At 34.8% G+C, this 25,824-nt stretch overlaps 1 protein-coding gene across 8 annotated transcripts in view; it reads right to left on the bottom strand.

Moving 5' to 3' along the window:
• Nucleotides 1–1,540: 1,540 nt before the first annotated feature.
• Tbcel (tubulin folding cofactor E like) overlaps nt 1,541–25,824 on the bottom strand; it is a 57,466-nt gene continuing 33,182 nt past the window's right edge. For 4 of the 8 annotated variants that reach the window (XM_078047177.1, XM_005328385.4, XM_078047180.1 and 1 more), the window contains 2 exons: nt 24,249–24,365; nt 1,541–5,529 (listed from right to left, as the gene is read on the bottom strand). In XM_078047177.1, the coding sequence (XP_077903303.1) occupies nt 5,211–5,529; nt 24,249–24,365 (436 nt within the window). In that variant the 3' untranslated portion in view covers nt 1,541–5,210. The other 4 variants (XR_001229858.4, XR_005733794.2, XM_078047181.1 and 1 more) reach the window with 4 other exon arrangements.

Genomic DNA, 25,824 nt, shown 5'->3' with positions numbered 1-25,824 from the left:
CATTTCAAAGGAGCAGGAATGATGACCAACTGCAATGATATGCACTAACTGCAGCTCCACAATGCTGGAATTGGTGTGAGGGCATATTTAGAGCTATCAGCTACATCAGTGATTCTGTTACAGAGAAAATCAATTAAGTAAATGGGTATTGAGGAACATATCATTTTAGTGTTTTTTATTTTTATAGTTATATATGGATAGAATACCATTATTATTATTATTATTATTATTATTATTATTATTATTATTAGGTGGTGCGGTGGTGCTGGGGAGCAAACCCACGGCCTTCTGCACATGAGGCAAGCACTCTACCAACTGAGCTATATCTCCAGTCCCAGAATGCCTTTATTTACTTTTATGTGGTGCTGAAACTTGAACCCAGTGCCTCACATGAACTAAGCAAATGCTCCACCACTGAGCTACAACCCCAGCCCTAATTTTAGTGTTTTAATGAAACATAAAGACTAACATTTCAGGTGTGTACAGTGAGGGCAAGTATGAAAGAAAACTTCAGTAGCATGCACTGCAATATAGCTGTCAAGTGCTTGGATTCTGCAACCAAATTACCTGTGTCTAAATTTGAGTCTTACTGTCATTTACCAACAGTTTGAGTTTCAGCAAGTTACTAAACCTCTCATATGCACCAATTTCCTCATTAGTAAGAAAATGGGTATGACAGTGCCAACCTGATAGGGTTGTTGTGAAGACCAAATGGAAACTTGTTTTCCAAAAGATTTGAAGTGACTTTAAAAAGGTCAATTTTTTGTTTTATATGCATCTAATAACTGGAGAAAGTCACAGCATTATTTATCCAATAGATATTTGATGTCTAGATATGTGTCAACCTTTAAGTTCTCAGAGAAGCTCACAATAAATAGTAATTAAGTAGAATTTAACAAATTTGAAACCACAATTCTTTAAAATTTGGATAGGAGGTAGAAATAATCTTAAATTTAAACAAATTAGATACTTGTGCACTTCTGAAGCATTAAGAAATAAGTTCATGGACTCTGTCTTTTAAATGAAGAAATATTTGGACCTTAATTCTTGATACAAGTTAATTTATAATGGCTTATCAAGAAATTATTGATAAGCAAATAGGGTTCAATTGCCCCAGACTATACTGCTTCTAGAAAATTATTTTACGAAGAAAAAAAGACCCCAGCTCTTGAATATGAGCTGTTTTTACTTTTTACTTCACTGAAGTGAGATTTTCAATCTTTCTCCAAAAATGGGAGTACCAAATATCTCTAAAGATAGGCTTTATCCTCAACAAATAAAAAGGAAGCATGTGAGAAGTATGAAATCCTGCTAACATAAAAGCAATAACACATTTCTTATAAATCTTTGTTTTGCAATTTTCAATTTCAGAAAAAAATCCAATTAAGTTTGATAAAAATGGTCAGACTCTTACTAGTTTAGGCCATCTGACCAAAGAACTCACTCAACCACAGAACTGATGTCCCTTTTAGCTGTATAAAAATAAACATACCCTTGACCCAACACTCCAGGAAAAAAAAATCAAAACACAAAGAGAAAATGGACTTGGATTTTTAATTTTTTAAAGATTATCTATATATATATATATTTATATATATTAATAAAAAGTGCAAAGAATAGACCTTCATGTTTAAATTATGTTCTAAAATAAAATATATATATTTCCATTAACTGCAGGAGACAACTGGCAAGTAAAGAGCCTGAGAGAGTCCAGTCCCTCACCATCACTACAATGGACATACATTTTAAGGAAGCACCTATGAAAATAGTAGTGTTCACAACACATCTGGCAACACAGATAGCTTCTGGGTGTTCTTGAAAGCAGTTTGTTTGCATTTTCAATCTAACATGAAATGAAGGGAAAAATCAAATTCATAAACAGAAATGACATTGCTTAGAACAATCTAGTATTCTGAATTCATGTTTTACATGCCCTGGAGCCTAGCATTTCCCATGTAGCAAGCCACACTCACACGTGCGTTACTAAAAACTATCGGCAGCGTGCTTCACATAGTGATCAGCTCTTTGTGCAACAAGTGCCCTCTGCTTCTAACACTGCTGGCTTTGCAACATAGCTGAAAAATCTAATTAGAATTGAATTTTTAGTTTTAAAAGCAAACAACAATTTGTTTTAAAAACAGCATTGTAGCATTCAGCCCTGTTACACACAGTGGACTTATGTTTTGGGCTTAATATTCACCAAAAGGTCTTCAAAAACAAGGTGCTTACAATCTCTACTGCTTTCTTATATATTTGTGGCAAGAGTGGCAATAGGCTACAGAAACAACAGAAAACTTAACAATAAAGACATGACTCTGTACTTGTTTTTCTTTAAAGCAATCTGGGATATTTCGACAATTCATATTCAAAAACTGACTTCTACTATGGCTTCAGCAGCAATGCAGCCACATGTAGAAAGGGCCCCTTGGTTTTCATTTGGCTTTCTTTTATTACTGCTTTCCTTTTTCATAACCAAAAAGAACTTGTTTCAGAGAGGTGTATTCTATACACTGTGCCTGAAGCAATGCGTCTACAATACTGGCTATGACAGCATTTTGCCTCATAAAGTCAATATGCTCCCACTGAATCTGAACAAAGTCAACATTAAAATATGGACACGCTATGGACAATCCATTAGGTATGACTCGTAGACTCAAAGGTCCGTGGTCTTTTCTCTCCTTCTCTTGGACCTGTTATAAAAAGAATTTTGGTTAGAAGTGTCTACACAGCACCAATTTTATTTCAAAAGCAGCATCTTTACTCTGCCACTCAAATGAATCTATAAGTACACATGCTCAAACAGCTTTTCTCATTTACTTCTGTAACTCTAAAAGACCAGTAATTGTATTAGATTTTTTTCTTAATCAAAAATTATTCAGAAATTATTAAAACCAGCAATTACAATGCCCTAAAAATACCCATGTCAGCTGAATTAAGTGAGAAGTTCCCCTTACATGCAACTGTATAATAAAAGGATTATGCCTGCAGTTGATAAACACTGTGTTCTATAGTAACAGAAGAAACAGGTCTCTAACAGTAAAAAAGCATTTCATAAAACTTTGTCATATATAAAATATCTTATTGTGACCATTCCACTTATGATTAAAGCATAAGTGTTCACTCCACCTTCTGCTGTGGGACAGTCAGGGATCATTCAACTTCAAAAAATAAGAGTGCATCTGTTTCCCAGGGTGACAAAAGCGACGGGCTCAATTACACAATTTCTCTCTCAAACTCATCTGCACTCATGCGCACAAACACAAAGCACCCACAGTTTTAATCTTCATGACACTGTTGCCACACTTTTTTTTCCCTAGTTCCAAAAATCTGTCAGGAAAATGTGATTGCAAAATAATTGTTCTTGTCTATACTCAGCCTGGATCTCCATTGCTCATTTTTATGATTTTGAAAGATACAGCCTACAGCAGAAGGAGAATAGGCCTCATTCATCTTTCTCAAACCCTTTGGTTTCCACCTTTAATGTTACAGTGAATGTAAATTTGCCTCAGTAGGCCTGAGTCAAAGGCTTTACAGATACTGAACCTGAAGTGCATTAAGAGAATAAACATCTGCCACATGGCATAGGAAAATTTAAAAAGTAGCAATAATAAACACAACTCCCCATACATGAAGAATTTACAAGAGTTATCAAAAAATTTCATAAGAAATGAAGTTTGTAGGAGGGGTTGAATTATATAACAAAGGTCAAAAGGTCAAATGCAACCAGCTAATAATTGCATTCTTTGAAAAGTACTTTACCTGCCTACCTTCTGCCCTAGTTAAACTGGGTTTCTCAAGTCTCCCACCTCTAAACATGGTGGACCAAAAAAGACATACTAAAGAAAGAGACTACATCTGGTAAATAGGAATAGGAAAACAGCACAAAGATTTCAGAGTAGGTAAGGGGCTAGCTTTTACAGGAAAAGTGCTTTAAATGTACTTCTACAAAAAATATGACTTGGAGGCAATTTGGAAGTTTTGACATTTATACTTTACTCTTCTATAGTGGCAACTAAATTGAAATGTAAAACCAAAAGAATTGTTGAGTTATTACATCACAAAACCCCAGGAACAAACTGGGAATCAAAGCTCCCTTTGATTAAAATTTCCCACCTTTAATGCAAAGTGCAAGAGCAAGGGCTTTGAATGGATGACAGAGGCAGGACATTCGCAAAGCTCATTCTCTCATATCCCCCAACTTCATTCCCTCACACACCAGGGGTAGTCTGTTAGCTGATTCTCCATTCTCCTGGCATGGATATCTAGCAGTCCACTGGATTCTTCATAAAGTCAGGCCTCTATTCCCAATAGTTTAAAGTAATGAAAAAGAAAGATATGGGGAAATACATTCATAAGCAAAAATAAAAGAAATCTGGAATCTAACATGTTTCATGTTATGGAAGTAATGGCTGATATAATACACGAGGGGCATTAAAAGTGAGATAGTAGCATAAAGAGATCAGACTGCTCTGCCCATGCTTCCAGAAAAATATCAAGTTTTCCTGGAGTTCTGACTCTCCATCTGCTCTTCTTTAAGATCCTAACAGAGTTACAGGTTCTTACTGAATACCTGAGATCAGAATCAGGTTGAAAAATGCTTATTAAAACACTCAAAATTATTTTAAAAGGGAGAAATGAAGGAGAAAAAATCACTCAAGTTGAGAAATAAGAAGTTAATTTTGAATAGAATAAAACTATTAGGTAAACACGTGCTGACACAAATCAAAGTGAATAAAGTGAACCAAAAAAAGGAGGGAGGGAAAGGGAGGGAAACAGGGAGAAGTGGGAGAGAAGTGATGGCCCTTCCTGTGAAGTGTCCTTGACTCCTGATTTAAATACTGTCAGTCACCCTTCTGAGGGGCTAGGCTATTCATGCTATTTTTATGAGGATACCTAACGGTAATGATGACCAAATGGCAGACAAACCCTAGTGAGCACAGTAAGAAGTCGGTGATTTTGTTGTCATCTTTCATGAGAGGGCTTATGGACTGGATATGGGACCAATTCTGCTGGCTGAGCCGAAGAAGTCTGTGGTAGAAAATACCAAAAAATGGCCCCCTACCCATTCCTGGGGAAAAAAAATACAAAACCCCTCCCAAGGCTAAACAAAACAAAACAAACAAAAACTTTCTCCCTCCTAAAGAAAACCACATTGGAACCAAATGCCCTGCAAGAAGTCCTCATGTGTGTTTTTACAAGGCTGGTAGAGGTTATTTTGTTTTGGATTCCACATAAATTTTATCTCCATCCCTAATGCCAAAGGAATGCAATGCTCGAGAGCTATACTTCATTTCTTCTGGGCCAAAGGGTGCTTCATGGTCAAAATGGTAGAGGAGCATGTTGCTTGTGGGTAATTGCACTAGAGTTCTCAATTGTTTCTTTAGTTCTGCAACAGTTTGGTCCAACCGAATGTTCATTTCTTCCACTTGATCATTAAAGTGGACTTCTACTTTTGCACTGCTTTGGGGTCTTAGGTCCACTTCTGCCAAAGGCTCCAACTTCCCATATTTTGTTATCAGTTCATGATACCTAGAAGGATAAAAACATGGATAAAACAAAGAAAGGTCAGTTTAAACTACTAGCTCATGAGCTATAGATTTCTTCCGGACTATAGGTAAACTATACTGCTACTCAATATCTTATTTTAATATTACCTCCTCTATTTATTGTTTTATATAGGTAGGTATGTATCTAGATTGACTGGATAACTCTTGTGGATTTTGTGACCTGATAGGATTGTCCTGTTGAAACCACAGCAAATCACATCCTTGTGGAGAGAGAAAGTATTTATCCTTTAGATGGTCACCAGGTCTGCATTAGATAAGAATGGATTTAGAAAGAAAACAGAACCTAGAACCTAGATTACTGAGAAAATCTAACTTCTCCACGTGATGTACTTTCTTAGTTGTCATCATCAAGGGAAGATATCTAAGTATATGTTCCTTGATAATAAATGGGATGATGGAAGTAGGTCAGCAATTTCTGAGGTCTTGGGTAGCCAACAACATATATGTTGGCTATGAACCCAACATATATGTTTAAATGTTCCAGCCTGGCCTCAGCTGTAAGATAAGGAATTTATGGAAAAGTCAAGGATACAGTCTTGGAAGAAAAAAAGTGAGAAAATAAACAATACAAGTTCATTAAAGTAGGAATAAAAAGCAAAACACATCAAGAAGAAAGTAAATTATAGAAATGAGAATAGGGCCCACAGGGTCAAATTACCCAAGTAGAATATCTTGTATTCAGTCATCCTTGGAGAATTTTATTGAGGAATTTGGGGTGGTGGTGGTAAAAAGACTTAATATGACTTTTATTATAACTAAGTCACACTGAGTTTAATTATGAATCAGAATACCATAGTCACACAAGTTTGTTCTCCAATCTCTCACTTCATGGCTTTTACTCAGTAAATTCAGTGTCATAATAAAGTTTGTAGGAACATTAATGATATAGTAAGACATCTGTGCTTAGAGATGGAGGTAATAATTTCCTATAAGTGGAGTAACAAGGCATGGTAAAAGTAGCATTATCTCTGACTTTAGAGTCTTGACTCCATCTTGTAATGAGCTGTGTGACACATGGCAACTCACTCAATCCTTTTAGTTCTCAGTTTCCTCATTAGTAAAACTAGTTATTAAGTCCCACCCTTCTTTCTTTATAAGATAATCAAAAGAATTAAATAAAATAACAATGAGTGAACATTTTGTAAATCCTAAGTTCATATCTAAATAAAAATATTAGCATTATATCTTGGTTGCCCTGGAGCTTATATTAGTAAAATGCATGCATCCCTTAGAAAATATAAGACTGAAATCTACTTACTTATGTGGGACTTCTTAGAAAAGGTATGATGAAACAGATCTCAGAATCTTTTCTTAGGACTTAAAACAAAAATAGCATTTTTTAAAAAAGATTTTAAAAAAATAACCAGCAGCAACAAAAGAAGAGAGGACATAACCTTACTGTCTAACCTTTTTAAAGAAACCAAAAGCTCTGCACCATGCTGTTCAGCGAAACAAGGATCAGAATCCAAACCCCAGACACCATCATAGAGAATGAGAGTAAAGAGATAAACCCTGAGTGTCCTGATAACACTTCCTAATTTAAAGAAAAGCACAAGAAGGGGCTAAGGAGTTCATCAGGCTGAAGAGGTGACAAAAAGCCTCTGTATCTGTCAGGATGTTGGGATTTTAGCAAAGGCAAACAAACAAAACAAACAAAAACCCCAAAAACAAAAAGATGAAGTTGTCCAATCTTAAAACATGCAGTGATTCACAGTCTAAAAGTATCTTTTCCCTACCCCATTTCTTAGCATATGCCCCAAGTAGGTAAAAACAGATTATTTCATTTTAAACAACCTCAAAAGACAGAAGTCACGTGGTTAAATATAAGCTGATCCCCAAATCCAGATGTTTTTCCTCAGACTATAGAAAATCAGACAACATAGTAACACCCTAGCCCTCAAACTTTGTCAAGGAAAATAACTAAGTACATATCACAGCAAAAAGAATGAAGGAAAGGAACACATAAATAAGTAAAAAACAGGCAGAACTCAATTGAAAAAAAAAAACACAAATGAAGAAGAAAATGCACCCCAAATACTGTAAGGACTAGAAATAAGTGTGTGGATATAACAACCTGAGAGCTCAAAAGATATATAATAAACTATAGAACATGATAGAAAGGGAGACAGACTGAAACAAACTTGAAGAACACAACAACACTATTACTGACCAAATAAAAAAATTAGAAAGGATGACTCAAGAATATTATACCAGCCCAGTTTTGTTTAGGAAGAAATTTAACAAACAGCTATTGTGAAACAAGAAAGGACTTAGAGAGTAGAGTACCCATGAGTCCTTCTGGGGGAAACAAAAACAAAGTTATTCAACAATAAGATAAAAGGACTAGTGGTAAGCTATGAGTCTATTTAAATAAAAAACTATAACTTATAATAATAATAATGTATACTCCTAGGCTCATTTATACTTAACACTATAGCTAATGGAACCAATCTCAACTACAAAACATATTTGAACACAAAATTATGACAAAATTATGACAAAATTATGCCGTTCTATAAATGAGCAAGGGTACCTATAAATTAAATGGTCTACAAATTGGGACACTGTGAAGTCCTAGAATTTTCTCAAAATCAACGTGTCCAGAAACCATTGCTACTCCATTTTCTCTGTCAGTCTTTCATAGAAATAGCATTACCTATTTACCCTAGTCAGAAACTAGGTGGTCATTCTGAACTCCTATCTTTCCTCTCTATTTCTCTCAATCAATTACCCATCTTACTAATTCTCCTTATACAACCAGAAGAATGAGAAGTTATACTCCATTCAGGTATCATATGTCAAAATGCATTCTACTGTCATGTATAACTAATTTTAACAAATAAAAAAAATCTATATGCATCTTTCTTGTTTATTGCCTTGTAAATCCAAGGCCTTGTTAATATATGGATTGCTATGGTTTTCTATGGATGCCTAAATGAGATGAGCTTCCTTTATATCTATTCTGCAGTACAGAAAGGCCTCCTCCTGATAGGCCTTTCTGTTCTGCAAAGACCAGAAAGCTGAAAACTGAATTTCCCACACTCCCCTGTGGATGAGGTTTAGTTTCGATCAATCACGGTCAGTCCTGAATTTCAAAGGAAATAGAGATCTAGGAGACATGGTATGGGAACAGTTTGGAAAAAGGCTTCCTAATTACCAGACTGAAATTCAAGCAGAATGTTCCTGGAGTCAACAGCCCTGGCAGTTGTGAACTCCAGATCACATCTAAGGTGATGTGGTCAGCACCAAGGACAGCACTTATTATTCACTGTATGAAATCCTTATCTATATTATTACCAAAGTGAACATTATAAAACACAAATTTAGTCAGCTCACTCCTCTATTTAAAACACATATCCCTCAGAATAAAGCCCTCACTCTAACATGCTTGTGGTAGGTAGAATTATGCTCTACATATCTGTGCGGGCCTAATCTTAAAGCAGGAAAGATTTTCCAGTTAGTAGTATAAGAAAGAAAATCTCTTCTGCGACTAACTAGAGAAATTTTCCAGTTAGTAGTATAAGAAAGATGTGACACACAATTAGTGGCCTGAAGATAGAGGAAGTCACATAGAAAGTGTCATCCTGAATAAGCCTGCAAGGTGATTCGTTTCCAGAGCCTCCAATAATGTTGATGTCTTGATTTCACACTTGTGAGACCCTAAGCAGAGTGCCAGCTGAGCCACACTGTGCCCAGACTTCTGACAACAGAAATTGGGATAAAACAAGTATGTATTGTTTTAAACCACTAAAACAATGATTTACAATAATTTTTTACAGCAGCAATAAAAAACTAATACACTGAGTACAAAAGATCCTTTAAGATCTGGCTCCTTTATAACTTTCCAACCTTATTTTGTACCATCTCCATTATCATTTTCCAAACTCCCCTTTCTACTGGCTTAAATTATAAAATAAATATTTATTTATCAATTTGCAAGTAAGTCCAGCAGATTTTAGTATATGGGTTGGATTTTGAAAGTGAGCTCCCTCTTACATAGAAAAAAAGAAAGAATATTAAAGTTGAGATTCACTTTATACACTGAATATGTTCCCTGAAAAGTTATATTTAAAAAGTTTGATTTCTATATAATGTTTACTCCTAGTTTTCTTATTTTTAGCTTGTCTTTAAGCAGCTTGACTGATATTTACATTAGTAAATCTAAGAAGTCTTGATTTTACAAAGCACTTGTTAAATTTCAGAAAACAATTTCTTTCTAGTCTTCTAGCTTGGGTATTTTATTCATTACTCAAAACTCCATTCAAACTGAATTATATCTATATAATCTGCATTACCAGAGCTTTTCTTAGGAACAGTTCAATGTCTTCCCAAAGTTATAGTCTTAAGAGGTAAATGGTTTCTGATGACTAAGTATTCTTCAAAGGTAATTATCTCAATTTATACTCTACCAATGAGTATCTTCATCTGGTTATTAACAAGTGTTTAAGCCTTATTTTGAAGTGGCCAAAATGCTATAAACCTACTTTGAAAATTACTAGAAATAAGGATGGATTACAATCATCAAATACAATAAAACTGTATCTGTGTTCAGAAGTTCTCTGTTCCACTCCACTATGGCCTTCTAACATAAAATGACCAATTACTGGCAAAACAAAATTTTCTACACACAGCATAAAGGCCAGCATGACTACATGGGTAACTGAAAGTGATAAAAGGAAACCAAATATTAGCTGAAATCCTGTGGAGAATACCACCCACATACAAACTGGGGTTGTGCTTTATTTTCTCTTCCTATTAAATGACAATCTTCTTACAACTTTAAGGTCTTTGAATCATGAATAGTTAAAAATCAGGTTACCAGCAGATTGGGGTTGAGTTGAAGTGGCACCAACAGAGAGAGGAATGGAGAAGAAGCCATTCTTTATGGAGCTAAGTTAGCTCTACTCCCAAGGTAATAAGCAAGACTTTACCCATGAGGGGCTCCGGATCCATGGCATGCCTACCAAATGTGACCATAAGGTCATGTTTAGGAGGGGTATGCCTCTTTCTCCTCATGCCCATCTTCACTCTTGATTTCTAAGACCTGAGAGTATTTCCTTAACCACAGTTCACTCATACATCTATGACACTAGAATAAGTGAATATTTGGCATACTGTTTACAAAAGACTGAAAGTTTCTGCCATAAATCTTAATCTGAGGATAAACTTCTGATAAACCTAAAATCCAAAGATGGACAGAGATGGAAGATTAACTCATTCTCAGCTCTGAGTCACCTTATAAACTATCCTAACTAAATACTACAAACAGTGTACAGTTTACATAATTTTCAGGAAAACTGGAAAATAGGTATGCCTAGAATCAGGTGATTTCTGATGTCAGAAAGTTTCCAGATATAAATATCATACCTCCACTCCCCTCCCGCCCCACCAAAAGCAGCTCACAATCTCAAGGAGTACCCTAGAGAAAAATGAGATTTATATTTCCTGTAGCGGCCTAAACCACATCCCAGAAGTGCTCTATTTATTCCCTTTCAACTGCCCAGAGGTGCGTTTACAGGTGGTCCAAGTAGCAGCCTTAAAATAACAATTCTGTTAACCTATCATTCCTCAAATGCACATCCATACTGAATCAACTAGAGGTTTTACTCTAAATGAAGTTATTTTACTACAAAATTAATCCCTAATACATGTATCTCTTCTCTTGAAGGAATACAGCATATAAAACATGAAAAATTCCTGAATATTCACTTGGCTGAACAAAAATCACTGGAGTGTAACTAAAAGAAAAACATTCATTAAGTTTATTTTATTTTCCATGGCATTATGAGGAATTCAAAACTATATTCCAAATATCTTCTGATTGCTGTTACCTAATCTCTTTTGCTATAGTATGCTTTCTCTCATTCTGATATGGTATCATATCATGGTGCATCAAAGAAACCTGCTTTACATTCTAAAACTGGGATATTACACTCTCCTGAAATAGTTTTCTCATAGTCTAATATTCTATCCATTAAAACCCATAAACATCACATTTTGAAGGCAGAGGGAGCCTTAGAGATCATTACAGATACAATAATTGAGACTTAGTTTGTTAACCCCAAGTCTCATAGCTAGTGAAAAGAAGGGTAGAAATTAGAATTTAAGTCTGGTTCTCAGGCTATCATTTTTCTTAGTTCTCATCATTTTAGTGGTTTACTAAAATGATGAATACTGTTTTAGAAATTCTCTTCTCCTTCCTACATTTCAAATGTCCCCTTTCAATCTCTTTTCATGAGCTCTTATTTCTCTTTTTACTATCTACATGTGGGTGGTCCTAAAAATTCACTCCTAAATTCTCTTTTCTTTTCTCTTTATGATCTTCTATCTCAAAGTGCATTCTCTTACTTAGCTTAAGCCATAGATGTTTCCTGCTTGTCTTCTTTGGGGTCTGTATTTCCTTACCTTCAGAATTATTTATTCTCACATTTTACATGTAGCAAAGTGTTTTGAACTGAACTTAGTATTTTTCATTTAGTTTTCCATCAAGATGAAGCTATGGAACAATGTTTCAACTTGCTATTTCTTGAAATCAAATTTTATCAAAATTATCTAGTGAGTGAATAGAATGTGACCTATTCAGATGATGGAGTAACACATAGCAGTTTAAAATGACTTTAATCTGCATTTATATTATCATTAGGACTTTGGACAAAATGGTTCTATAAGTTCATATTTTAGTGTACTTCTACTCCAAACTCAGAGTAAAATGGATGAAATATAAAAATGTCCAAATCCAAGAAGATATAATGCAGGCTTAAAAATGATGAGCATCTCTATGGGCCAGAAAATAAATAGCAATACAGATCAAAGAGCTGGGATCATAAAATACTGGACTCTAAACTGTTATTGGGTATGTGAAGCAGACAGTAGCAGTCAGGAACTCAGATCCTATGAGGCAAAGGAGATTAAAAGTAGTCCACAGGACAGAGGAAACTTAAGCCAGGTTTACTGATTGAAGCAGGGGTAGAATTTGGGTGATGTGAAGATGGCTTGGAGAAATGATGGAAAAAAAAAAAAAAGAAACCTGCAAAAGTTCTACTGTCTAAGGATATCTCTCTAGAGCAATGCGTCTAGGTAAAAGAAGTAAAAAAGATAGTTTGGCCACACCAGTTATGGCATAAGTCAGTTGCTGCCTCAATGACTAGATCTGTACTATCTCTGTAATTCTTGCAGGACAGGCTTTCTAAAATCCATTATAAGAGCTTGTCCCACACCAAGAATCTGGGAAGCTGGTTAGAGACAACTGCAAAAACATTAGGGAGAGGTGAACTCAAGCAGAAAAGGATAACAATCCTAAACTTGTATGTATCTGAAAAACCAGATATATTCACAGAAGATACAGGAAGCAAAAACTGATGGAAAAAAGGTTAAAAACAGACAAATACACAATCAAAGTTGGAGATTTCCACATTCCTCTCAGTACATGACAGAACAAAAAATTGTCAAAGATTTAAAAGACCTGAAGATCACTAACAACTTGATCGACAGGAAGCACATACCCAATAACTTCAGAATGCAGACTAAACCAAAAACATCTAAAATATACCACAACAGGTTTAAAAGAATGGAACTAATACAACAAATATTCTCTTACTGTCATACAATTAAACTAGAAATCATCAACAAAAAGACAACTATAAAATTCCCATATACTGGGAAACAAACAACACACTTGTAAACAACCCATGAGTCAAAGAGGAAGTCATAAGGGAAATTTAAAAACCTTTTTGATTCAGCCAGATGTGGTGGTGCATTGCTGTAATTACAAAAATTCAGGAGGCTAAAGCACGAGGATCACAAGTTCAAAACCAGCCTTGGAAACTTAGCAAGATTCTGTCTTAAAATAAAAAATAAAAAGAGCTGGGATATAGCTCAGTGGTAAGTGCCCCAGGTTCAATCCCCAGTACTTAAAAAAAAAAAGATAATATATATAATCAAATCAATATGTAGAATACTATAGAATGTACCTAAAGCAATGTTTAAAAAGAAATTTATAAAACTGGATGTTTACAATAAAAAAGAAGAATGATCTCAAGTCAATGATCTAGGCGTAAGAAACTAGAAAGAGATGAGCAAATTAAACCCAAAACAAGAAGAAGGAAGGAACTAAGAAAGATATGAATAGAAATCAATGAAACGAAATGCAGAGAAAGTGGATAAAACCATGAAACCTGAAGTTGGTCTTTGAAAAGGTTAATAATTTGATAAACCTCTGATCAAAAAAAGATTGAAGGCCAATATTAGGACTAAAAGAGGGGACATCATTAAAGATCTTACACACATTGGGGCTAATAATAAGTGAATATTATAAACATCTTCATATCTATAAATTCAATAACTAAGAAGGAAAAGAGCAAAGCACTTCAAAGACACAAGCTACTAACACTCACTCAAGAAGAAACAAATAACATGACTCATGCTGTATCTATCAAATAAACAATTCATAATTTAAATCTCCAGCAAAGAAAATATCAGGCTCAAATAATTTCCTGATAAATTCTACAAAATATTTTAGAAGGAAATAACAGTAATCCTATATAAGCTCTAGGAAAAAAGGAACGAATGTTTACAAATTTATTCTATGAGGTCAGCAGTATCTTAATATTAAAACAAAACAAAGACAATATAAGAAAGGCAAATCATAGACCAATATCCCTTATGAATAGGCATAAAAATTCTTCACAAAATATTAGCAACTCAAATTCTCTTTAATTCATATATGTGTGTGTTGTGTGTGTAGGATTTACAATATAATACCAAGTAGGATTTATTCTGGGAATTCAAGGCTAGTTAAACATTAAAAAATTTAGTCAATTCAATTCACTATATAAAGAAATTGGTATGATATTTATGGAGAAAACTTTTGAGTAAATCTATTTTTGACTAACACCTATTCACAATTTTAAAAAGTAAATCTTGGAAACATTCTTAATCTAATAAAGCCCATGAACAAAAGACCCTACATATTTAGTGGTAAAAAGACTAAAATTCATATGAAATCTCAGTGAGATTTAGCCAACACAATTCTAAAAAATGGTTAAAAAAAAACCCTGATAAATCATACTTCCTAACTTCAAATTGTATTACAAAGCCACAGTGATCAAAATAATGTGGTACTAGCATATAGACAGACATATAGGTCAATGAACCAGAGTGCTCAGAGACAAGCTCTCATATTTGATAAGGGTGCCAAGAACATTGAATGAGGTGTTGGGAAAACTGTATACCCGGCTGCTTAAGAATGAAGATGGCCCCTGATCTGGCATCATATATTAAAATTACTGAAAATATACTGAAGACCTAAGACCCAAACTAAACACAGAATTACCACATAAACCAGCCATTGCACTCCTGAGCATTTATCCCAGAGGAATGAAAACTTATGTTCACATAAAAACCTGTATGTGAATATTCATAGATTATTTTATTTGTAAAAACAATAACTAAAATCCCAATACAGATGTTTTTCAAATGCCCTCTATATGGTTAAATTATGGTTAAATGAACCTATACATACAAGAAAACATATAGAACTAAAACGAGCATGAGCGTACACACAAAGTATAAGCCAGAGAAATCAAACAAGATCAATTGTATCAACATTAAAATCCTGATTATGATATTGTATTAATGTTATAACTGGAGAAAGGGTACATGGGATCTTATATTTTACAAATGCATATAAATTTATAATTACATCAATAAAATCTCAACCAATAAAGGGCTACATATTATAAAGTTCCACTTACATGACTTTCTAGAAAAGTCAAAACTACAGGTACAGAAAACAAATTAGTGTTTGCCAGAGGACTAGAGTCAGGTAGAAAGTTTGAGGAATATGAGATTTTGGGAGATAGTTACATGACTGTACTATCTGTCAAAATTCAGAAATATAAACTAAAAAGTATTTAAACAAAGAATATTACTAAAAGATAATCATTTAGCAAGGCTAGTCAAGATAAAAGGGAAAGGCAGAAATAAACATGATTAGAAATAAAAGAAGAGATAAATACTGATATAGCATATTTTTTCATTGGCAAGAATCTCTCAATAGGGAATGACATTGAAGACGTACTGTTAGATAAACTATAATAATTTAAAACTAGATGAAACAGTTAATTTAATAGGAAAATATGAAATATAGCCATACCTGTGATACATGCCTGTAATCCCAGCAACTCAGGAGGCTGAGGCAATAGGATCACAAGTTCGAGGCTGGCCTCAGCAACTTAGCGAGGCCCTAAGCAACTAAGTGAGACCCTGTCTCAAAAAATAAAGAGGGCTGGGAATGTGGCTCAGTGGGTAGACACCGCTTGGTTCAATCCCAAGTACAAAAAGAAAGAAAAAAAGAAAAAAGAAATATATATATATATATATATATATATAAACAATAGGACATATGACAGAGGTGGCAATAAGAATACTGGTAAATGCAAATCATCCACATGGTGGGAAAGGGGGAACCTTCAGATTGTTATTTGAAACTATAAAAAAAGTAAATTCCATCTGGCTCAGAGTCATCAATGTAAAATCTTTCAAAATCAAAAATTAAGAGATTATCTTAAATGATTTTTGGAAGGGAAAAGATTTCCTTTAAAAAGATGCACTAAGAATAAGTTATAGGGCTGGGGCTGTAGCAGAGTGGTAAAGCACTTGCTTGCCTAGCACATGTGAGGCACTGGGTTCGAGCCTTAGCACCACAAATAAATAAATAAATAAACGTATTGTGTCCAACTACAAGTAAAAATTTTTAAAAAAAATAAATTATAAAGGATTGATAAATTTGACATCAAATTCTGATATTATTCTACACAATATGAAGTGAAAAGACCAGACTGAAAAACTACAAAGGAAGAAATTATAATATATCTTGACAAAGAATTATAAAATCCTACTTTGAATTTAGTGGAGGTATAAAAAAATACATTAAATTCTTACACTGGTTATTTTTTGGAGTAAGGAAAAAGACAGTAGAAGTCAAAAGGTACTTTAATTTTATAATTATAATGTTATTTCTATTTAATTAAAAATAACCTTGGAATGAATATAAATGTTCTTATTTTATTATTCTCAGTATTTTTCAACTTTTTTCTTTAATTCTAAAAAGCAAACAACAAAAAAGATAAAACTGGCTTTCTGCCATGGCCAAAACAAAAGTTTGGACAGCAAAGAAAATGTCCCCTGAAAGCACGATTTGGGAGGACTGGTTACCATTCTCTCTTTCCTTTGCAGGTACATTCGAATACTCATATATAACCCTAATCAAGATTAGGAAGGCAGCCTATCTTCTGCTGGGCTGGGAAAGTGGCAAGAAGTCAAAATGAAGTCCAAGGTCATTGGAATGACAAAGGCAGTAAGCAACGGGGAAAGCTAATATTTCAGAGGCTCTCCATAGTGCATCAAGGAGAATGCCCCTTTTGTTTCTCATCAGACTGGCAGCTGAATGTGAGGAGTGCTGTGTCACCGCCCTTGTCAGAGGATGATGGAGCCTGGCAACATGGAGACCCCCAGGAGATTCGTGTCCAGTGTAGGAATGTTCCTTTACAACAGCAGGTCCTCTGTCTGCAAGGAATATGAGGTAACGGACACAGCACACTAGGATTTCTCTAACATCCAAGACAAAATAAGCCTTCATTGAGGTGGTGTCCAAATACAGGCTGCAGCCCTGCTCTCACAATAACACAGATACAATCAACTCTATTTAGAAAAGTCATTAGTCTTAAGCAGGAAAAAGCACACTCTCCATATTTCAAAAAGCACACCACTACTGACAATCAAGTAAGCATCTGAGGAATTCCTAATATAATCCTTGGCATCATAAAGAAGGATTTCCTAGGGACAAACAGAAAGTAAGGTACCAAATGAAAGTAAAGGCAAAGAAAGGCTTTTAAGAAACCTGTTTCTGGCTTTGCCACTTTGTCTCTGACAAGAGGATTTTTTCCATTCCATTCAACAATTGTTTATTAAAGCTATACTTCTTAAAACTCCTCTTTATAAAAAGCAAAATTTTGAAGTCTGAAAAAATAGACACCCCAAATCAATGTATTTACTCTGCCCCACTGTTCTCAAAAAAGAAATCATCAAGCACTCAAAGATACATGATATGTTGATTTCTCAAACAAAAGTTGTATCCTTTTTTTACTTTTCTCTCTTGAAATTAAACACAGAAGGACTGTGTATTAGTGGAGTACTAAAGAAGCTACTTAAATTCCATCTCTTAGAAGAAATGAAGAGATAAAGCTAACACAAAATCAAGGAAAAACTGATAAATAAAGGCAGTGTGGACAGACATATGATACAGGGCAAGGCAAAAATAATAAACATGTACCAGAACCATAAATGTGAAGGTTTCTTCTTCTCTAAATGATGTTTATATACCCCTAGAGAAATCCGGGCTATAAATATCAGAAAACAAGCAGACCTGCATGTGTTTTCTGAGGACTACTTCCAATTCAATAGTAATAGAAATTCACTCCTACTGTGTACCTCTCTAAAAATACATGAGCAACCTCCAACACACACATCCTCCTTTAAAGTCTCAGTTCTTGACTAGGACTATGGGTCGCTCTCAGCCTCTCCTTCTACATACAAACCAAAATCCCCTCTTGTGGATTTTCTTCCCCACTTGAAATTTGCAACAAAAGACAAGAAAAAGTCTTCCTCTGCCCATATGGCATGCCAAAATATTTAATAGTCTGAGCTGGTGCCTACCTTCCTCCCCAACATTATCTGCCATTACTTTCCACTTCAAATTGCTACAGATGACTACACATGAAGAGTTATTTCATCCTTCTGCACCTTATTTCTCAAGTACTCACATCTGTCCAGAATATTCTCTCCTCACCTTTACCAGATTAACTCAATCATTTTCTAGGAAAGAATCTTCTTCCAGCAGACCTAAGTGCCCCCTCCTTCATGATCCTGGAACATAACACAAATATTCAGTGTTCATACTGAATGCTGCTATACATCAGGCCCTGCTCTAAGCCCCAGGTAGAGAGCGAGGTATTGAACAGCAACAGCTCTTACTTCTGCAGAGCTTACAGACAATATACCAGAAACATAAGTCAAGCCTGACTTAGATAATAATAAGAAATATAAAAGTAGTTTAAGAAAATTATAGGAGACAGGGTATGCTATGTTTAGATAGGGTGGACAGAGACCGAATCTCTAATAAGGTGTCTCTGAGGGGGAGAAACTTGGAGCATTCCAAAAGGGGGTGGGGGGAGAAGCCTAAGCAGGACATGTGCTTGATACATCTGAGGAGCAGCAGGAAAGGGTTTGTTAAATATTATATAAATCTGAGCTGAGCGTGCTGGCACACACCTGTAATCCCAGTGCCTCGGGAGGCTGAGGCAGGAGGATAGCAAGTTCAAACCCAGCCTCAGCAACTTAGCAAGGCCCTAAACAACTCAGTGAGACCCTGTCTCAAAATAAAAATGTGAAAAGGGCTGGGGATATGGCTCGGTGGTTAAGGAAGATGAAGGAAGACTTGCAGAAGAGCAGGTCGGTAGCGGAGCATTGGGTAAAGAAGGGTACCAAAAGTCAAAGTATGATTTTAGACAATGGGTTTAAACACTCATATGGTAATGTTGAGTAGGCAGTTGGCAATATTAGTCTGGAATTTTTAGGTAGGTCAAGGCTGGCGGTATAAATTTGTCAATTATTAGAATACAGAAGGCATTTAAAGCCACAGGATTGGCTAAACACACATGAAGGATAACTACAGATGAGAAGAGGTCCAAAAACGAAGGCTGGGGTAACTCCACCTTTAGAGGCTGGAAGCTGAAGAATACCCAGCAAAGGAGAATACCACTAGCTCAGCCCAGATGGCAGGCCTCTTGAGAGCAGACACTGCTGTTCTGTCCTTTCATCTCCGGCATCTGGCTCAGCACCTCATGGTTTATAGTAGGCATTCAGTGAGTAAATTAAACTCTCCTCTGAAATCCAGCTAGAATCCAGAGTTATTTCCTAGAAGTTCTTCTACTAAAGCATAAGGCTCTAATAATTGAAATATCACCAACTCAGCAAGGACATCTTTTCAACCACCTGCAGCACACATTGAATTTATTGTAAAACAGCACACCACTGCTACACAAGCCAATAAGAGACAGCACAGCAAGGCTTTAAAAGCAAGAGCCTATTTCCTGGAAAAGGAAACACTATGATATCCAAAGGCCAAAAATCAGAAAACAGAGACTTTTCATCTTTGGTTGTTTTACAAAATAAGTAAACATGAAATATATGGCTGATTGTTTGGGGGTTAGTCCCTATTACCAAAAGCAGCAACAGTAGGGAGGCTAAAGAGCACCACCTACCAGAAAGCAATAACAAGGTCATTGAGCACCTGTAAGAAACTCTAAAGCTCTTATAAGACACACTGAAAACACACACACACACACACACACACTATATATATATATATATATATATATATATATAATCTCCCTTCAGTCCCCCAAACATTTTATTCTGAGATAGGAAAACAGAATATGTAAATCTCTGGATCATTCTTAAAAGACTTCCACTGGCAAAATGACTAATCTCATAGAAACAGATGTGAATAATCCAACTGACTCACAGAATAATTCTGTTACCACAAAGGACATTCAGCTGAGCATAATGACTCTTTTATTCATGCCCTCAAAGACGTTTTGAGTAACTGTTTTTTTTTTTTTTACATACATCTAAGTAGAGCTATTTCATGTTTAACAGGCACAAGATAGGAAAAAGAGAAAGAGGAAAAGTTCATGAAATCAAAAGAAGGGAAGGATGTTGTAGAAGTTAGCACTTACAGGAAAATTGAGTCAAACATTGATTTTAAAAAGGAAATCCATGGTCAAGTGAAAAGAAGTGTTTCCTCCAAAATAAACAGAAACCTCCATACTTCCTAGAAACTGGAGCTGAAATGTGATTCTGTATGAGACACTGAATTACTTAAAGAGTCAAATTTCTACCTTTTACAGACTATGTACTGTGCTATTCATTATTTATTAGTATGTTAGGGAAAGATTATGCATATAATTTGGAAGACAAATAATAAGCATAGTACTAATATTCTGTTTAGATATCACTATTCTTAATTCACAATGAATATGTTTTAATAAAATTCTTGAGTTCTTATTCATCACTTATTATTGTCATAAGCATGAATGCTGCTATAGTTCCTTTAAAGTGCCTTACATAGTTCCTGGCACATCACAAGAGTTTGAAAAATATTTGATGGGCAAATGGATAATTCTACAAAGAGACTTATATGAAAAAATCACTAGAGAATAGGTACAGTAGTAGATAGATGTCAACTTTGCCTATCTGGTATCTGAATTCCCTTCTGATTGAGGTGGAAAAATCCAAAATACATGAGATGTAGGAACCTGAAAAGAATTCAAAAACTGAAGAGTAGATATTTTCTTTCTCTATTCCCTGAAAGCAAGAACATGGGAAAATGACACAAACCTGGAGTTTTAAATCTTTCAGAGAAGCAAAAGGCACAAGGTATAACCAAAATTGTTACCAACAGATAAAGAACCAAGAATTCAAAGGCATGACTACAAACATCTGAAGGCCATGAAGTCCAGCAGCTTGCTAGTGACTATTTAATGATCAATATCAGAAGAATATTATTCATAAAGTGAAATATAGAAATCTTGGCTGTGCTTTGCTTCCATCAATACTGCCAAGGCTCAATACCCCAATCTTGTCAATTCTGTAAGCTACACAGTATTTATTTTCTTTTATCAAATTTCTATCTATTTAAGTTGGCCAAAGTTGATTTCTGTTGTTTATATTAAGAAATTGGTATGAGGGAATGGATTATAGGCAAGAGACCCTCAGGTGATTAAGGGCAACTTGGAACTGGCTTCTGGCCTAGAAAGGGCTACTAGTATTCATGGGAAGACCTTCTGCAAGTCCTTGACATGGAGTGGTAAAAATTATCATCTGTGGCCATGTGCATGAGACTGATAAAGTGCTGCCAAGAATGAAGGGCATAAAGAATTTAAGACTATGAGGCACAGCACCTGCCATTCCATAGGTATGAGATAGTTTAAATAAAAAAAAAATTAAGGTCAAATCCCTATAAATTAGGCCTAAGGCACAGACTAAAACCTGGGTAGTATTAAGAAAAGGATCCTTTTTCTCTTATAACAGAGTTGAAGCAGTCATAAAAAAATGCACAAGGTCTGATGCTCCAAGTTACTGATTCAAATCAGTTAAATCCACATTGAGACTCTTATATGAAAGTTGGAACATTGAGCATTAGTTAGAAAAGAGAAAAGAGAAATAACTGAAATGGAGGTACATGGGAAGATTATTACTTGGGAGTACCCTGAATCCTCATTTAGGTCTTCTTGCTAGCAGGATAGCCACCCTCTTTTGTCTGATGAAGCTGTACTCTCTTGCTTGAAAGAGCAGTAAAATTCCCTGTGTGAAGGAATTCCATTGCAAAAGTAAACTAATTCCCTATTTGCTTCACTGTTCCTCACATATATTCTGCTTCCCTAACATCAGATAACAGCATGTTCTATGGGGTTAATTATAAAAACACCAAAAGAATTACAAGACATTGGCTATTTATATGGTCAAACACACTGGAAATAAGTACAGAAGTGGATTCTGAGTGATTTAGATTAGCAAGGAAAAGCAATTTTAGTTCTACCTGTTTGTTGAGATTCTGAATGCAAAAGTTAAACTTTTAGTAGCTGAGGTATTAGATGATCAAAATCAGACTCAATGATGTTCTATGCTAAAGGAAGTTGAGATACCTATTATAATTTAGATCCAGAATGTTCCCCAAAGACTCATGTGTTAAAGGCTTGGTCTCCAGCTGGTGGTACTACTGGGAAGTGATAGACACTTTAGAAGGTGAGGCCTAGTTGGAGAAGTAGGTCTCTGGGGGAGTGTCCTTGAAGGGTATATTTTGTATCTGTCCCCTTCCTCTAATTCTTTGCTTCCCAGCACCATGAAGTGAATGGTTTTGTTCCATCCATGTACTCTCTGCTGTGATCTTCTGCCTCAGAGGAGCTCCAGACACAATGTAAAATAAATATTTTCATCCTAACTATTTTCTCACAGCAACAGAAAGCTAATTAATACACTGCCTAAGCCTCATTCTTAATTCTGCCTAATAATTCTTTCAGTTTACTAATTAATATCCAATATCCTTTCAATAAAATTTTCTCTAGATTAAAGTTAATCAAACGTGGTTTCTATAACTTGCATTCAAGAACACCAACTAGTATAAAGGCATAAATGCACTTCAGTATAATTACACTATCAGGAACGAAAACAATTCTCTTTTTATATCTTTATTAAATAAACAGACTGGAAGTTAAAAAACTATAAGGACTAATGCTCAAAACCAGAATACTATTTCTTCCATTAATATCTTAGGATGAACCAAATTCAACTATAGATGTTAGACCATTTTTTAACCTAATTTTTTTTCACATGGTTTAATATGCTGACATTGCATTGAAAGATACAGTAATGCAGGACAACTGCACTCTGCGGTTTCCCTATTGTATTACATTCCTTTTTATCCATACATATTTCCTAGTACATGGCTGTGCTGTTAATCTTTAAAAGTTTCCTTTAAGATTTTTACTTAATTTGTCTAATTCTTTTCAATGTTTAGACTTTAAAACACTATTAATAATATCACAAAATCTTTTTACACAGAACTGGCTGAGCCTTACAGAAATATCAATCCCCTTAAAATCTCTATAAATAAAATATTTTTATTCAACATATCTGTTTGGGGAATAAACAGATATGTTGAATAAAAATGAATGAGAATCACAGATGTTTGTAGCCAGAAGGTCCAATTAATTTGACTCATATTCAGCCCTAAATTCTATACAGTTAGTCTGAAACTCCTCTTGTCAAATAGGTATTCATATTAAAGTCATTAAGAAAAGTAAGTAACTTTTTTTTAATAACCGATTTTTGTTACCAAGACCTAGAAACTTATTTTTGAAGATATTTTTTCCTAGATATTTGCTTATATCACATCTGCTATACTGTCTTTTACCTGAACAGAGTATTAAAAGTAGTTCTTCACCAAACAATAGATATCATCTCTTTATATACTTGACAGTATTTACTAATGTAGCCCTCAGCATTTCTTTTCATTTCTCTTCAACCATCCTAATTCCTTTAATATTTCCTTAAGAGTCTATTTTCTAGTCCTTTTCTCATATTCCATGAAGCTACTATACATCTGCCAAATCTTCTAAACTGCGTAACTTAGTATATCCTACAAACAAATGAAATATAAATGAAGAGATTAATTTTGGGGTAGGTGAAAATGTGCCCCTGTATTAAACCAACTGATGCAGAGGAATAAAGGCATGCAGGGTAATTATACCATCAGGGACAGAAAACAATTTTCTATGTATTTCTTCGGAGTAGGAACCAATGAATTTGTCAAATGCTTACCCAATCATCCTTATCACATATGCAAGGCTAAAACAAATATACTGTACAAATGAGATAAAACTGGTTTGCTTTTATGTTTCTTCCTCTTTAAAACAACAACAACAACAACAACAAAAACCATCACTGAAGTACTTTAAGAAGAAGTCAATCACAAATTATTTGATTTTGCCCTAAAACAATAGTTCTTAAGTTGCTCAACCTCTTAAGTGTTTTGCTATCCTGATTAGAGCCCCTTTTTACCTGAATGGCACTTCTTCCTGTGGAACATCCACATAGTAACGAATAAAAAATCTCTCAGAGTCTTCTCGTTCACCATCAGTAACAACACTGCCATTAAGTTTGGAAACTGATGGCAATCTGTAAGTGAAAACCAAAAAGACATTTTAAGACACTAAAAACATTTAGCTTTAGAAATAAAATAATTGGTATGAGGCCTAGTCCCATTCTTTTAAAAGGACACATTTGGTGTAGTTTTGCTTGTATGTAAATACCAACATAAACTAAAGTCATAAAAAAGGGCCAAAAAAATCTAGTCTGATTTTTGGATGAGATATTAACCTTTCATAATCCTACCTCATCTTTCAAGTAAGATTTTAGGGAACACTGTCCAATTTAAACCACATATGTCATTTTCAATTCTCTAGTAGCCACATTTTTTTAAGTAGAGATAAAATAGGTGTAATTAATTTTAATGGTATATTTTATTGATCCAACATATCCAGAATACAATCACTTCAACATGTACTCAAGGTTACAAAATAATTAATGAGCTATTTTATATTCTTTTATTCATATAGATTATTTGAAATCCAGTATCTATTTTACACCTATAACACTCTTTGTGTTAATATGGCACCACTTGCCATGTGTGTCTGTGAACACTTGAAATATGTCTGTCTGAATTTTACACCTATAGGTGTAAAATTTTACACCATATTAAATAGTGCTGGTCTGGAGAAGAGTTAGTACAATATGGCTATATAATTCAGGAATTAATTCATTATATTTTCAAAAGATTGCATAAAGAAAATAAAGCATAGAGTCTTCTTCAAGACTTGCTTCTCTTTAAAGAAAAATACACTGACATTTCTTTCTTCAGAAGATACTAATATGTATGTTAAAACTATAAAGCAGGAGGTTCTGTGGGGCATTAGTCGGTCAGAAAGATCAATATCCTGTTTAAAGAACCACTCTTCTGTAGGGAACCTTAAAGCCTACTGTTTCTCTTTCAAAACTACCATGTGCAGTGCACAAAGAGAATAAAGAAATCTCCATGGCCCCTTCCATTTCAGCCAAAATTTTATTTCTTCTGAAGGTTCATTAAAAAAATACACACTTGTGGGAAATTCCAGTAGTCTTTGAGGCAGTGTCTGAGACAAGAAATGCAGGGGAGTCAGAGGAAGAAGATAATAATGATGGTAATCATACTTACGTAAATATATATTCAAGAAGAAAATACAGCTGCTGCTGAATAGCTCAATTTCCAGGTATTTGCACTTTAAGTAACCACTAGGTTAACAGAGAAAATGAGGACAACTACAATAGAAATGATTCCCCATCATACAGACTTTTACTTTGTGACCCAAAAGAGGACTTCAAATATTCTAGTATTGAAAAGCATAAAAATAGAAAGATTTGTGAGGAAATTTTTCAGTGGCCGCAGCAGGACAACTGCATTCCGTGGTTTCTCCATTGTATTACATTCCTTTTTATCCAAGACTGGAAGCTACAGAAGCAGCTCCTTTAGGCACAGTCTGCTCAAGAGACGGATAAATTCACAGGGCACTATCCCCAATTAGTGCACCATCTCTTTAAT

The sequence above is a fragment of the Ictidomys tridecemlineatus genome, chromosome 4 (assembly GCF_052094955.1).
Source record: "Ictidomys tridecemlineatus isolate mIctTri1 chromosome 4, mIctTri1.hap1, whole genome shotgun sequence".
NCBI classification, from domain to species: Eukaryota; Metazoa; Chordata; class Mammalia; order Rodentia; family Sciuridae; genus Ictidomys; species Ictidomys tridecemlineatus.
The sequence above is the reverse complement of the archived record's forward strand: the minus strand, read 5'-3'. Positions and strand labels throughout refer to the sequence as shown.